This window comes from Mangifera indica, chromosome 10 (assembly GCF_011075055.1).
Source record: "Mangifera indica cultivar Alphonso chromosome 10, CATAS_Mindica_2.1, whole genome shotgun sequence".
NCBI classification, from domain to species: domain Eukaryota; kingdom Viridiplantae; phylum Streptophyta; class Magnoliopsida; order Sapindales; family Anacardiaceae; genus Mangifera; species Mangifera indica.
In genome coordinates this window covers 4,024,083-4,039,561 of record NC_058146.1, presented here as the reverse complement: position 1 = coordinate 4,039,561, position 15,479 = coordinate 4,024,083, and the positions used below count along the sequence as shown (strand labels likewise).

The 15,479-nt window shown below is 33.8% G+C and overlaps 2 protein-coding genes across 3 annotated transcripts; both read right to left on the bottom strand.

Moving 5' to 3' along the window:
• Positions 1-1,819: 1,819 nt before the first annotated feature.
• LOC123228300 (probable membrane-associated kinase regulator 4) lies at positions 1,820-3,034 on the bottom strand. The gene has a single exon (XM_044653650.1). It carries the CDS (start codon positions 2,891-2,893, stop codon positions 1,865-1,867), a length of 1,029 nt encoding a protein of 342 aa, XP_044509585.1. The 5' UTR covers positions 2,894-3,034; the 3' UTR covers positions 1,820-1,864.
• A 2,467-nt stretch (positions 3,035-5,501) lies between these two features.
• Positions 5,502-13,573, bottom strand: LOC123227974. 2 transcript variants are annotated; one of them, XM_044653146.1, is made up of 18 exons: positions 13,172-13,573; positions 12,451-12,669; positions 11,751-11,846; positions 11,545-11,597; positions 11,127-11,223; positions 10,881-10,954; positions 10,419-10,530; positions 9,962-10,072; positions 9,649-9,725; positions 8,743-8,809; positions 8,085-8,150; positions 7,482-7,589; positions 7,214-7,344; positions 7,000-7,066; positions 6,824-6,891; positions 6,655-6,748; positions 6,220-6,290; positions 5,502-6,116 (listed from the first exon to the last, which is right to left on the bottom strand). In XM_044653146.1, exons 1-18 carry the CDS (start codon positions 13,319-13,321, stop codon positions 5,738-5,740), a joined length of 2,040 nt encoding a protein of 679 aa, XP_044509081.1. In that variant the 5' UTR covers positions 13,322-13,573; the 3' UTR covers positions 5,502-5,737. The 2 variants fall into 2 exon arrangements, with proteins under 2 accessions (XP_044509081.1, XP_044509082.1); XM_044653147.1 differs by having other exon boundaries at positions 6,655-6,739; positions 13,172-13,571.
• Between the last annotated feature and the right edge of the window lie 1,906 nt (positions 13,574-15,479).

Here is a 15,479-nt window from a genome sequence, read left to right as displayed (position 1 = left end):
GGGTAACTACATAAAGTTTGCAAATGGAATAATTGAAATTTGGTAAGGGTATCAAGTAGACAGTGATCTTTTTCTTCTTTGGGAAAAAAGAAAAGAAAAGAACCCCACAAAATGATGGTGATGATATGGAATCCATTTGGCTAATGATATTTATTTTAATCAATTTGAATGAAGGAACCCATTAGAAAATTCTAAAATTCTAACATACAACAATGGATATAAGATATGAGTTGTTAGTTATGTTTGAATAGACCCCTTAACAATTATAAAACCCAACCAATCAGGCTCTTCAATCCATATGAGTTTTGGCCCAAATCAAGTTACATCACTTTTCAAGCACTAGCCAGCTCGGGCTCGGTTCGGTCTATTTATGGCCGACTCGAGTTCGGCTCGGCTCGTTTATGGTTCGATTCAGTTCGTTTTTCATATCAAAACGATATCGTTTTGTGTATATATATGGATCAAAACGACGTCTTTTTGTATAAAAATTTTTTTAAAAAAATCTACTGAGCCAACCTGAGCCAGATCGAGCTCGGCTCGAGCTCGATCTAGCCGAGCCGAGCTCGAGGTCAAGTTGGCTCGGCTCGAGTCCAGCCCTACTCCAACTAGCAATCACTCATCCAATCTTTAGCATGGAATAACATTTTGAGTAATATTATACATATCTATTTTAAACAAATAAATATATATTTATATGTATTATTATATAATTGAATATTAGTTTATTATTAATTTAAAATTAGTTAATTATATAATAACACATATCAAGTGTGTATCTATTTGTGTATTTAAAATAGATACATATAATTTTATTTTAATATCTTTATGCAAAAACGAGTGAATTATCTAATCTGTCCTTATGTGTATGAGTGAATTTTCTATTGCATCCTTCCTTGAGGTGATGTATATCAAAATCAGAGCGTCTATCCTAGTAATTTAAACTGTATGATCTAGACTAAAATGGACATAGCCCCGGGAGAGATAAATATAATAATTGTCTCACATTTTTATCTACATTAGATCATCTATGGCAAGCCAAAAAGAGCATCAAACAAACTGATAACTTTGAACCTAATTTAGTTTTACTATACAAAATTCTGGGTTCACTTGAAAATTCCAAGTATTGAGATTGCAATTGGGTATTCCATCTGGTATTCGAATGAGTCATCCATGGAAGTTGGGTGGGATAAAATGGTGCTTTTTTTGTTATATGTTTATGAGTTCTTCCTAAGTGCTTAACAACAATCAAATCAGCCTTTTTAACTACGTTCTTTTCTTCTTTTTATATGGTTTCTAATCCTGTCAAAAATCTGACAGACATTGTTACTTAGTTTTAAGGTTGAGTGACACCCACTACCAAAATCTAATATAAAGATAAAGCAGCCACCTGAAAGGCTTCTTGTCTGCATTTGAAGATTTCATATTACACATTATGTTATTTCTTGATTCAATAGTGCAAATGTGCATTTACCAGAGGGCCCTGGTTCATTCATGTTTAGTTTTAAAAAAAAAAAACGTTTTACATGTTTGATCCAAGAAAAATTTTCCTAATTTTTAACCATTTATGACATAGAAGTGTCCCTTTGTTTCTTTAGGAGGCAAACAATTGAATTTTCGCCATTAAAATGGTTGATTTGAAAGTTTAAGTCACTTTTAGAATGTCCTTTTATTCATAAGCACTCATTATGCTTGTAAAAGAAAAAGAACTTTTATTGGGCATTTTCAGAAACGTCTACAGGATGATGAGGTCTAAAATTCCGGGGCATTATGGATAGTTTTTTTTGTCCCCTGAATCAAAGCATATGGGCAATTGGAGTGCTTAAGTAAAAGATTTTAAACTTTAGCCCCTGCAAAGTTTTGGTCCTTAATGATCATTACAAACTGTAATCATGGTAGTTGAAAATGAATGAGACCTTACTTCACTTAAAGTCTTTCTGGAACAGAATAGCTGCTGAGACTGTTTGCAATGGGCAATTGCTCCCTGAATAGAATTCTCAAGCTCTGAATGAGCACTGCTGCTACTTCTCTTGAGAAACTGGAGCCTATTGAACCGGGTAGAGTCGTTAGAGCTTGAAGACGAAGAAGAGCCAGATGACGATGAAGAGGATGAGGACTTGTTTGTCGACTGTTGCTTGATTACCATTGAGAATGATCTCCTATGGCAATTTGCAGTATCTTCAGTAATCTTCTCTTTTTCAGTTCTTCTCCTTAGAACACCGGATGGAGTTTTCTTTGCCACATTCACATAGTTATTTAAACACTCATCAGCCTTTGAAACTCGTCCTTCACTTGAAACTGATCTGGCAGCCGTACAGGACTCATTGGAGCAACCAGATCTACTAAACAAAGACTTGAAATAAGCCCTGGAGGCCTTCAACTTTGAACCAATTGTAGAATGTTTGATCAGCTTCAGCATTTTAGTCCAGGACTTCTCCTGATTTTCGCCAATAAAACCACTAACTTCATCTGAGTACTCGAAGAAGTACTCGTTCAGATTCAGCTCTCTACCAACTTGGCAAGAGTCAGAGGGGGAAATATTGCAGGACTCAAATGGGGTACTAGCTGTAGTTGGTGTGGTGAGGGCAGTTGCCAAAGGAGTGTTATATAAATCTTGATCAAATGCAACTTTGGTGTTCTCCAGGAGTTTTTCAACCATTTGCAGACGCGGCGGAAGGTGAAGAGGAAGGAGTTTTCCTTTGTAAAAAAGCTCATCAGCAGGAGAAGTTGAAGGCTCCCTCTCAAGACAAGCTGAAGACATTTGGAACTCAAACTCCCTCGGATGAGGAGGAGAGTTCATGGCCACGGAGTTGCTAAAGAAATTGCAGTATGAGCTCACTTCCATGTCAATGTAATCATCATCTGCATTTTCATAAGATGAAAGGCTTACAGCCATTTCAAAAACTCAGTGTTGAGAAGATAAGATGATGATTCTCCTCTATGGAGGTTTGTGATGAAAGATATGAAGGGAAGATCACCCTTACAGGAAAGTGTTATTGTCAGAATGTTGAATGTTTCCTAATATAAAATGTGCAATGTTATATGTACATGCTTTAGGTAAATGGGTATGTGTGTGTATATGTATATATATATATATATATATATATATATATATATATATATATATATATATATATATATATATATATATATATGAGAATAATATGTCATCATATAATTATGTGTTATTTTATTATTAATTCAAACTTATCTCAATATCCCATCACATGATGTGTTATCATGTGTGTACTTATTTATCTTCGTAAAAGTGTATATACATAATTTTATTAATACAAAATACATTACGATATGGGAATTTTATCCAAATGGCCCAGCATTGTCCCATTTCAGAATTTTTTTTTAGACTTAGAATTTTTGTGGTTCATTTTTCATTGTTTTTCTTGTAACAAATTATTAGATTGTACCAGCCCAGCCCTTCTTTTTCTTTCTTGATGAACAATTTTGGAAGGTTATCATTCACTATACATCATTAAGACTTGATTATTTGTTGGGACCAGAACAAATCCCTTGATTAATTTTGATACTAATCAATGAAGAATTGTGATGAAACTTCATTACCATCATCATTAATATGGTTTGATTATCATCTCTAAACTGATTAAACACTGGATTTCTGGTTTTTTTTTTTTTAAAAACTATCTTTAGATGATTTGTTTATTGCGATTGTCTCGATTAAACTGATGAATATGGAGTCCATCTTTAGTTGTTTCTTTTCTGATTCTTGTTGATTTCATTTGGAAACAACACATGCTCCAACATTTCTTGGTGGGTTTAAGGGAATTGTGGATGGAATGTCTACAAAGCTGGATACTTACACTCCCTTTGTTTATAAAATTTCAAGTTGTTGATTCTCTTCCTTCTTTTAGAATCACTAATTCAAAAACCCAAAATAGCTTAGTTTTCTGAAACAAGCATAAGAAAACACATCCAACTCTGTTTCTTCTAACAAGTATTTTTTGCCATGTTCATGTGTATTGCCATGCATGATCCCAATTTCAGGTAAGTATGAGTTTTGTGACACCTCTAAATAAATCTCATATTAATAAAATATATAAAAAATGTTGAGTTTGACACTTAAAAATGTTAAAATAAGACTGGTTAAATAACCCATAAGCTTCGGATTATTAAACTAGGAATGTTATGAGTTTCATCTCTTGGAAACATAGCTTAAGAATGAAATATAAAATATTGTTCTCTGCAATTGAGTGAGGAGGGTAAAGAAAGCTACTGAAGTTTCTGAACACAATTGACCAATGAGAAGTAGATAGAACATACTCTATCACTGTGATTACCTATATTCTTCTTAATTTTGACTAAACCCACATGTTCACACAAACATATATACTTCAAACTCATTAATTTAATGTATCGTGAATAATTAATTGTAATCTTCACTCACCCTTCGTCTGTTTTATGTTGGTGAATAATCTTAGAGGAGTATTATGTGTTAAAATAATGTGTATAATTTTATATATAAATAATAATATATTATCATATAATTAGATAGTTTTAAATTAGAGATAAAATAATATTTAATCAAATAATGATATATCATTATATGTATATAAAATTATATATTTTCTTTGTGTATACGGTTTCATTAATAATTATAATCCTTGTTAAGCAGTTTTGTTATTTTTTAAACTAATAAAATTATATATACAAATAATAAATATAAATTTATATAGAAATAATGATATATCATTATGATTATATTATTTAAATAAAAAATAAAATAATATTTAATTATATAATAATATATTATTATTTATATATAATTTTATATTTATTATTTATGCACATAATATTATTAGTTTGAAACCACCAATGACCACTTCTGTTTTATCTTGGATTTTTCCTAAAATGAGATTTTGGATTAAGATTTTGCCCTACGGGCAAAGGATAACCATAAATGTTTCAATCTAATGGCCCACCACCCACAGGATCAGAGTGCATTAAGTTCTACCATTAGTTGAAGAATCAATAAAGTAAGAAAAATTTCGGGCGACTTTGCCGGGAAGCCCACCAGCAATTGACAAGTAGATAATGCAACAACTGAGAAACAGCTTAGAGCAAATACCTTTTGGCAAGTCATTTTTCAGGAAGCTGCCTTTATAAGAGATTATAGATTGGAGGCTCCCAGGCCACTAGTTTCTGTACCCTTGTGTTGAATGCATAAGAGCCACCGCACAATGATGATGCTCTTTTTAAAGATAAAACAAACTCCAACTTCCAGAAGAGGAAACCACTTCATTAAGTCTTTGACAGTTTCCCCTTGGATTCACAATCACCAGACATTTACCAAAATCTGAACCACAAATTCTGTACTTGGTTCCTTCATTCCTTTGCAAGGAAGCATGAGGGTCCCCTTTGACATCAGCAACTCATCCTCCACTTCCAAGCAAAGAAATGTTGGTTTTTCACTCAAACAAACTGTGATTGAAACAAAAGAAAAGTCAACCAAACCGTAAAGATTTAGCATCTGCATCCATGTAAAGCACTTTCATTCATTTGTTTCATCAACTCCACATTACAGCATTCAACTTTGAGAATTTACAGAAGAATCAATAAATCAACATTTCATCGACTGTTACATAGAAGTTAAATAAAAGCCTGTAATCTAAAATGCAGCTTTTGGAGAGGTCAGATACAAATTTATAGCATCTTTATGCATGCTTTGGTATATTAAGGATCACTAATTTGACCGAGCAAATTTGGGCTATTTGCTTGCTGCTGAACCTCCTGATTTAAACTCCCTTTCCAGCTCATCGAACTCCCAATCACCAATTTCTTCTCCAGGGTAGTCTTGACTAACCTTCCCAAACTCAGACTCCAACTTTGCCAACTCCGCTTCAGGGTCCAGCGCCTGCTCTGCCATGATTGTAGTTTTCTCAGGATGCTCATCAAGCTTAGGTTTTACAGTGGTGGTTCCCTGTGCAGGGGTGTTGGAAGGACTTCCTGGTGGTGTCTCATTGGATGGAGCATCAGCCTCTGGGATCAGAGACTCCAATTCCAAATTTGGTCTCTCAATAGATTCAAATTCCAGTCGCAACTTCTCAATATCATCAAATAGCTCTCTAACCCTAGCATCATCTTTCCTGGATCATTAAAAGGGAGGGTTGTGAGTATCCCAGTCATATGGAATACAGCAAACAACCATGTATAAGAAATAAAGGAATGAACACAACCAGAGAATCAGACCTGGAATTTGTTCCCCGATGAGCATAAAATTGCTCTTTCATGTTATCTACCACACTGAAGGTGGTTATGACCTGAAAGAAAGCAACAAATCCACACAGACAACATAAAAGCCGGCAGAAATTTCTACACCAGCAAAGAATGAAAAAAATGCCAATATATTATAAATTCGAATTATTATAAATCCGAATTCTTTTTTATTTAAATTAGTATACAAAATTTCACCACAAAATATGTTAGGATAGAAAACCATGGAAGAACTTAAAAATAAGAAAAACTTTCAACATGATCATGATGGAAATACCCATTGATTAATTTGAGAGGGTGAAATGATAGTAGACCTAGTAAGCTGTTTCAAACTATATAACAAATCATAACATGATAAAAAGCAAACTCTTATATGCACATTTGAACGCGACTGAAAACACACATTTCTACCTTGGCTTCAAAGTTTCGATATTCCCCAAGATTTTTCCTAGAGTTCAATTCCTTTGAATCCTCAATATCCGACCCAGATTCCTTCCTAGAGGTACTTCAACAGGTTAAAAGAATTAAATAACTTCATAAATATGTGAGAACCATATTGGTGCAAACAGAATGTCATTACCCCTGTCTCAGATTTTTTAGGTTCTCCACAAATTTTCCAATGCGAACAACAGAAGGCCCCAACTCTTTCTGCATAAATACACATGGTTGCAACAAAAAAAAGAAAATGTGGGAGACAGAGAGAGAGTTAAAGAATAAAAGTAGTTGCAATTTCTTTAGAAAAAAATAATCAAATACCTTGTAAGCAGAGAGTAGGGAAATGGCCAACTTCACAAAACAGTCCTCATGCTTGTCCAACTCATCACTTGAAGTGTAAAACAGCAGTAAGTATCACCCAAAAAGTAAGTATTTTAGCTAGTGATGTAAAGCAGACAAAAACAAATAAGAGAATATCTCATAATGTTCATCCTGTCAAGTTATATAACTATGACAATATGATCAAAGTACATACTTGACCTGCTTATCCTTAATTTCTGCATAAGAGCATTGGAGAACCCAAGTATCTTCCAAAAAATTAATCCATGTATTGAGTACGTCTGCTTCTACCCTACATGCAGCAATGGATTTCAAAAGCTCATCTTCCTACAAAGCACAAAACAAATTAGAAAATGATGATTTGGATATTTGACTGATAAGAGGGGTAGAAACAGTATACTGTGAAATAATCTCTAAACATTAACTTATTAGGATTCCAAAGAAATCCCAAGAGAAGTATCAACCTTTGTTCTTAAGTGCTCAACAATTTGATTGTTAGCTTCATCAAATTGTTCCCTCTCTTCCTTGGCAATGCGAAGGCGTGCTTGAGCAGCAGCCAAAGTAATATTAACCTACACCACATAGATGAATCTTTAACTGCTCACAACCAATGAACTAAGTAAACAAATTCACCAACACTGAAGGTTCCTGAACTACACGATTACTTGAGCACTCCCCCTACAACTGAGATGGTAGGTTACAAAATCCATATATTTCATCTGTGTCATACTCAGTGTAGACAGGAATCATCAACTAAATGAAAACACTAAATAAGATTTACATCATTCAGATGGTTTTGCAACAACAGTATTCATGCTAGAATTAGTAAAACAAAGCCATTTCATGTGGCAGATGATAAAGAAAACATAATCTGGTAGCAAGAGATGAAACCGTTTATCTCAAAGGTACCATATTGCAACACTAGTAAATTTACAACAGAGCACAAAGAAAATAAATGAGCAATTGCACCACATTCATATTTTCTGAAAAGCAACATGCACCTTTAACATATAATCTGCATAACCACGAATAACAGTGACAAAGAGAGAAGAGAGAGAGAGAGAGACCCTTTTTAGTTCAGCTTCAAGATGATCTCTTTCCTTTTCAAGTTCTGCAATCTCAGCTGCTAATCCCTAGAAACAAACATTAAAATAAAACTCAACTTCCCCCATTAACATAGTAAATCACATACAATGGCTAGAATAAACTTAAAATTTAATGAACACAACACATAGTATCAGTACATAGGCATAATCACTTTATATGAGACTCCACAGTTTATATAAAACAAAAAATTTTGGTACAATAATTGACCAGAAAGTATAGCAAAAGAAAATTTTCAGATCAGTTTCCTGAAGGCAAAAAGATTTCAGCCATAACAGTTCTCTGCCACTTCACCAAAACGAGTAAAGCATGGTGTAACTAACTGTTCAAGTTAGAAGAGAGACACCCACAGAATTAAATGATTGCAGAAATGAGAGGGCAATCCAGAAGAAAGAAAAGAAATCATTAATTTTCTTCTCTTTCCATTACTTAGCTTGTAGAAAAAAATTCCTTTTAAATTAAACTATCTAATCAACTATTCAGTTGAGCTTTCAACAAACACATTTGAAATCCCTACCATAAAGCATGCATCATATGATAATACATGTGTACAATGCAGAGGTAGTTCAGCGGTTACTGAGAAGAAAAGATCAAAAAAGCATCAACACGCAAGGATATTACCTTATCTTTTTCACTAGCTTCACTAGCCTTGACCACACGAACTTTTAGTGCTTCCTCTTTTTGTACTCTGCCAATCATAGATTAAATAATGAACCCCTATTACAAAACCATCTTGCTATATTAATGAGATAATTCAGACATAGACCCAAACATCTTCAGAGATCATGTAGGATACCATTTTATTGATTATTTTTGTAAGACATGTTGTTACTGATTATTTTTATATCCAATCTAACCTTTCCATGTGAAATATAAATAAGCCGAAAGTAGATATCCAAATATAATCAAGACAGTCATTTGCTTAAATTGCTCAAAATACATCAAGAAATTCGGAAGGTTTAACCCACTCTGAAAAGCACATAGCCAGCATCCCGAAGGGATTTAAGTCAGAAGCTCTATCTTACAACAACATTCACCATCTTCTTTGCCACAAGCATCTCCTCATTGAGAAGAACATATCACACTCAACACAACCCCACCTCTGTTTCTAAACAATCCAACCTTTCCAGGCAAAATTCCCTCTAAGCAATCATTTATTTGTTCTAGAATCAGACTGAGAACTGATATTTCAAGAATGTACGACTCCTTAATTAAAGCCCAAAAGGAAAAGAAAAGGAGCCTGTAATAAAAGAATTAACTAATGAGCTAAACCGAGATGATAGATTTTCATATTTCCAGATTAATTTATCGAGGCATCATGAACACAATGGAAAAATTAGGGTTATCATCCTATTGAAAATTTAAAGTACATTACTATAAGCTATCAATCACACTACAGCAGGTATGAATGTAATGCATGCTATTTACTTTCCACAAAATTCAATTAAATTGCTTCACACTCAAGATAATTGGGAAGAAAGTGGAAGTTTATGATGATTTAGACATAACAAAACACGAAAAAAATACCTGTGATCTGAAATGCGCTTCTCAGCTTTCACGATAGAGTTAGCTAGAGATTCAGACAACACCTTCAGCTTCTCAACCTGCTCACATTAATATTAACCCACTCATGTCTACGTCAACAAATTCATACCTTAAAAGGGACAAAGGAGATATGGCATAGAAAAAACACTTCACAAACACATAGAAGTAAAATCAAAACAGTAAAAAGGGAACAAGGGCAGAAATGCTCATTCAAACATTACCAAGGAACAACCAAAGAGCAAGTATAGGCATACCTTAATTACTCAAAAAGAAAAAAAAAGAAGCATAGGCATACCTTTTGAGCATGTATCTCAGCAGAGTCTCCATTGCTTAACATTTTCTTTTGAAGTAAAAGTCCCTCCAATCTGGAACAAGCCCGAACTTGTGCAAGTGCTTCTTTCAAAGCCTATTTAATATTAATAAAGAAAGAATGGTCAGTTTCATGATTTATAGCTTAAAGGGTTGAGATTATCCTACACCCATGAAAACACCCACCCATATCAATAAGAAGTACCTCAAACTAGTTTCCATTTTATCTTGATTTAAAGAATCAAATATACTACACCAGAGTTCCATGGAGATCAAATAATCATGCAAATATGAATGTCCTACTTCTGAGTCTGCCTTAAATGTGAAAACTAACTTACTCTGATTCTGACAGATTTTCTTTTCAGAGTATTTTGATACCCCACAACATCTCCGAAAAAAAGAAGAAATCGAAGTCAAAACTGGTAATGAGTAATCAAGATCACCTCTATTGTTGTCATAGTAGTTGATGCTTGCTCAAGAGCTTCATTTGAAGGTTTTAGTGAAGCATTCAATCGATCAAGTTTTTTCTTTAGGTCAGAGGCTTCAGCATCGATTCTACCAGAAAGCAGATCAGAAGAAGGAAAGAAAGAACCCATTAATTCAGTCTTTTCCAGGTCAACATGAATAATTCTCTATCTATCAAGCTCTATTTCAACATAGCATTGTATTCAAATAAGAATATATAAGAATTCATCCAAAAAAAACTCCATATTCCTCCAGAGAAAAAACACAGAATATGGAATATTTTAGAGACTCCAAACATAACAGAACAGGACATTTACAACCCATATAAGTGCTCAGACAGAGACTTTGAACCAAAATGCAAAAAACCAAAGAAATGGAAATTGAAAAAATAATTGGAAGAACAAGGAACGGAATAAAGAAACTCCTCATTTCTTAATCACCTCATAATATCAGCATTAATTTTCAACCCTGAAATGGCACCTTGTGCAAACTGAAGTAATTCCTCTCGCTTTACCTATAAATTTACCCCCAGAAAGAAGAAGATGAAGATGAGAGGTCAAACCAGCAATCTTCACAAAAGTAATCACTTAGGCGAGGCAGCTATAATCACAATTGACTTTTGATCTTCCAGAGCCCTGTAAACGAGTAAAATAATAAAAGTGTGATTAATTTTTTCATGGGTTTACCAATACTTCTTCTTGGTAACTTGAGAGAGCTGTAGCTAGATCCTGTATACTGCTTGTTATTGCATTATGAACTTCTTTTCCTCCAGTAAGGCAGAGCCTGCAAACAAACACATAATCAATGTTTGGGGAAAAAAAAAAAGAGGCAAAAGTTCCAACTGGAGCTGACTTCAATGATTGGATCACAACTCTTTTTACATATGCCTTGATGGAACATCACACTCTCCAGAACATAAATACTTAAATAATTGCCGCCAAATCCTGCTAATGACAACTAACAACTAATCCTAAGCCAAACATTTAGAAACTTTTAGCATCATCGATTAAATAGGAAATTTTCAATTTTGTCCAGTGAGCATATAATCAGCATTATAGGTCACAATTAGGAAATAATTATTATGATAATAACAATTATACTCACCCAAACAACTCCAACAGTAAAGAAATTTCTTCATCACTGGGTGCTTCAAGAATCTGAATCATTAAAAAGAGTTAACACATGTTTAATCTTCATGCCCAACAACCAGAAAATGTAGAAGTTCATTTAGAACCACACTAATATCCAAGAAGTGGCAAGCAGATGCCAATTCAAGTCTGTGCAAATGATTCAGATGACTTTTAGCATACCATGGACAATGTTATGACCTCCAGAGCCTGACTGTGTAGAAAGACATCACGAAAGTTCAAAGGTTCACCCCCAACATCAGAGTCATAATACAGAAGCTGTACATAACAACAAAAAGGTCATTGAATAAAGATAATAAATAAAAATAAAATGCCATGGACAATAATATGGAATAACAGTATTGGCTCACCAAAAATTAAATTGAAAAAATTCACATCTCCAGAACATTCGGTTCTAATTTGCAAACCTATGGTCCCTATGTTCAATCAATGTTACACCTCAGCAAAAAAAAACCAAAAGTTCAGAAAAAAATAAGCACCTTTATTATTGGATGGACAAATGCAATTAAGTGATCAACTGCAGTATTTATCACATTTAAATAGTCACTGTTTGGGTCATTCCCTAAATAAAAAGATCCAGCACACGCAATTTAAAATAGCATGCACTCAGAACCAGTACACACTTTTTCTGAAAAATAGGCAGGAACATAACTAGCAATATGAATTTGACATCTCTTAAACTAAGCAAAGTAAACTTAAAGAGATAAGAGAAGAAGGATAACAGTGAACTACAGACCTCATAAGCCAATAAGTGAAGTCAAGAAACATAAAGCAAAATGGTATAATCCATTACAAATCTGTATTTTCAGTACAGCTAAATTGAAAATTTACATGCAAGGTATTTAGAACTAATCAAGCTCACCATAGCTGATTTTCTTGGGCTCTCTTTTCCTTGATCAGTTCCATGAGGTTCATGCACTTTTTCTTTATCCTCGGATACAGAGCCTGATGATTTTTCAACCTCTTTAAGCACAACCAACCATCTTCTCAACAATATTACTCTTTCAGGGCCCCTACATGAGATTGCAGCTTCCTCCAATCTTCTGATAGTTTGCTTTACACTTCTGAAACTCCGTGCTCCCTTCATTAGCATACAACTTAAACAAGTTACACACTTGATTTAAAATTCAAACAGAGGTACTCCCCCAGGAATACTACGATTACAGTTATGGTTTTGGTAACATGGAACACCAAATTTTAAACTATGGCATCAGATTTTGGCGTCATTACAGTAGCAACAGCTATAGCAACATAATTCTCCTGAAACATGTATGGCAACTTTAAAGTTCCCAAAACATAGAATATCTAACTTTATCAGACACATCATAAAAATAATAATAATAATTAATAGTCAAACTATAAATAAACCATAAAACTATCATCAAATAACTCCAAATAAAAATGGTAATTAAATAAACTAATAAAAACTTTAAGAGCAACAATTAAGAGCTTCCAGCTAGGTACAGTCTATATTTCCCCTACAAGATCAAATTTAATTGATTGTTGGTAAAGATAAGTAACGAAAACCCTAAATTGAAACTAGAGTCAAAAGCGAAAATCGAAACAAAAAAAAATGACATTACAATTCGATCTTGCAAGATTTTGGCTCCTTCAGCGACGGCTTGGCCGGCCTGTTGAACGACGGAGTCAGCGTAGCTCCTTACGGTGCGTGTCAGGTTGTTCTTGTTCCCGACCTCCACCGCTTTGCTCACGGCATTCCTCAGCCACGACATCGTTTCAATCTTCTTCCAATTCTTTTTTGAAATTATTTTTTAAAGATTATTTGAGTAAAATGCAATCAGAGTAGATAATTGTTAGTCTGATTTTATGATTTTTCTGTTTGAGTAGAAATTTATTAATGGTTTGTTTGGAGGTTTAAGGGGTTGAAGAAGAAGAGGAGAAATGAAAGAGAGTCAGCGCGGGGGATTTGGTGGGAATGGGGATTAGATCACGTCGTTTTTCTCACAATGACGTGTCGTTTTGGTGGAGTTTCAGTGTAAGAGCAACCTACTAGTCCAATTTGGGTTTAAAAATGTTTAAAGTGAGATTACACACTTTCACGTCCACGTCGTAAATGTTTTCTTTCTTTTCTTAAAAGGCCAAAGGAAAGGACTATGTTCCACCCAAGTTTTTCCGAATCTACAAAGCACATTCTTAGCTTTTTAAAAAGGCCTAAGGACTTACTCCTGCCCAAGGTTTGATGCTTTTTCAAGTTCCCACATTAATTATTAAAAACCTTGAACCTCTGATAGGTGAGTCTCTAGGTTATTCAACATTTATCGCTTTTCCACATTTATTGTTAAAAACCTTTTGAATTGTTATAAAATTAATTTAACCAATATAAAAAATGAAGAATTGATGGAAGGAAGTAAGAAAGTATTGAGAGAATGTTTTTATATATGAACCGGATAAAGAGAAGAGAAGAGAAAATTGTGTGTACAAGTGATAGAAAATGGGGGGTTTATATAGTAGTTTATCGCTACCTTTTTGACCTAATACAATTGACTAACACCTATTTTTTCTTCTCTTACGTCAGCCCTCTCCATTTCTTCCTCCATGTGCTTGCAATTAATAAATGTTTTCCCATCACTTTTTCTTGACTTAATTTGGTGGAAAGCCACCTGGCTCTGTAATATGAATAAAGTTTTCTACTAATTTTAGTTTTCAATGGGTGGATCTTTAGATTTTTAATAGTTAATAAGTGTGAATTTGGATTAACATCAAAACTTGAGTGGGAATAAGTTTTCAACATTTTAAAAACTTAAACACCTACTTATATATCAATTATTATTAGAATTTTCAGTTAGGGTATTTTACTATTAATATTAAAAAATATAAAATTTATTATATTTTTTCCCTCCGAAAGCTTTTTAACTTTGAAAAATCACATTCCTCCTCTCTCCTCCAAACCTAAGGTTTTTTTCTTCACTCTTTTAGCCACCACCTCCAATGTCAACGACCTCCTCTTTTTCACCCTAAATCATAGGTACCTCTATTTCTTTATCTCGCCAGCTAAATCCACTTGTCGACAATGACGATTTTTGTTAAATCCAAAGGAATTGTATGGACAATGATGCTTCTAGACGATTCATCTAAACAATGACACGTCACGACGATTTATCAGGATGACAACGCGTCTAGACAATTGATTTGGATTTGATGAAAATCATGGTCATCAACAAGTGGATTCGGCCCGTGATGTAAAGAAACAAATTCAAAAATAGTTTATAGTAGAAATGAGAGGTCATCGATGTTAAATATGGTGACTTGAAGGGTGAAGAAAAAATACTCTAGATTTGGTGGGGGGGAGGAGATGTGATTTCTCAAAGTTAAAAAACTTTAAGCATGAGTAAAATTATTAGTTTTTAAAACCTAGGAGAAAAATATAATAAATTTTATATTTTTTAAATATTATTGTTTAAATGACGATTTTATTTTTATCTTTAACAAACAAATTTTAATAATAATTAACTCATAAATAGATGTTTAAATTTAAAAAAAATTGTAAATATACTTTTCAGATCAACTAAAACTTGGGTGAGAAATAGTCCTTCAACCTTAAAAAATCCACCTGAAATTTGTGGATTACTGATTCTTTTTAAGTGCTTATTTCTTCATACATAATTTTTTTCAAAGATGAAGCTCACAAATGAGCTAAAGAATTCGAAGCCAACATCCGAGTCGAAATTGGAAGGGTGTGAAGCTAAATAATATTCACGCGGAAGCAGGCTCCTCAACCAATTTGGCTTCTTCTTTACGCGCATTTGCTTGGATCTAAGCATTGTTTGGACTAGGCCAGGCCATTCTCTTCGACCGCAACTTCAACATCTTCTATTGCATCCTCCAAGCTTTCTTGGACTGCGGCTTGGTCCAGCTCAATTTGCCACTCTT

Coding starts and splice junctions, on each gene's coding strand:
- LOC123227974 (XM_044653146.1), bottom strand. CDS start 13,321: ATGTCGTGGCTGAGGAATGCCGTGAGCAAAGCGGTGGAGGTCGGGAAC. Junction 10,955..11,126: donor GTTACCAAGAAGAAGTATTG/GTAAACCCATGA, acceptor GTAAATTTATAG/GTAAAGCGAGAGGAATTACT. Junction 6,291..6,654: donor ATCGAAACTTTGAAGCCAAG/GTAGAAATGTGT, acceptor GCTTTCTTTCAG/GTCATAACCACCTTCAGTGT.
- LOC123228300 (XM_044653650.1), bottom strand. CDS start 2,893: ATGGCTGTAAGCCTTTCATCTTATGAAAATGCAGATGATGATTACATT.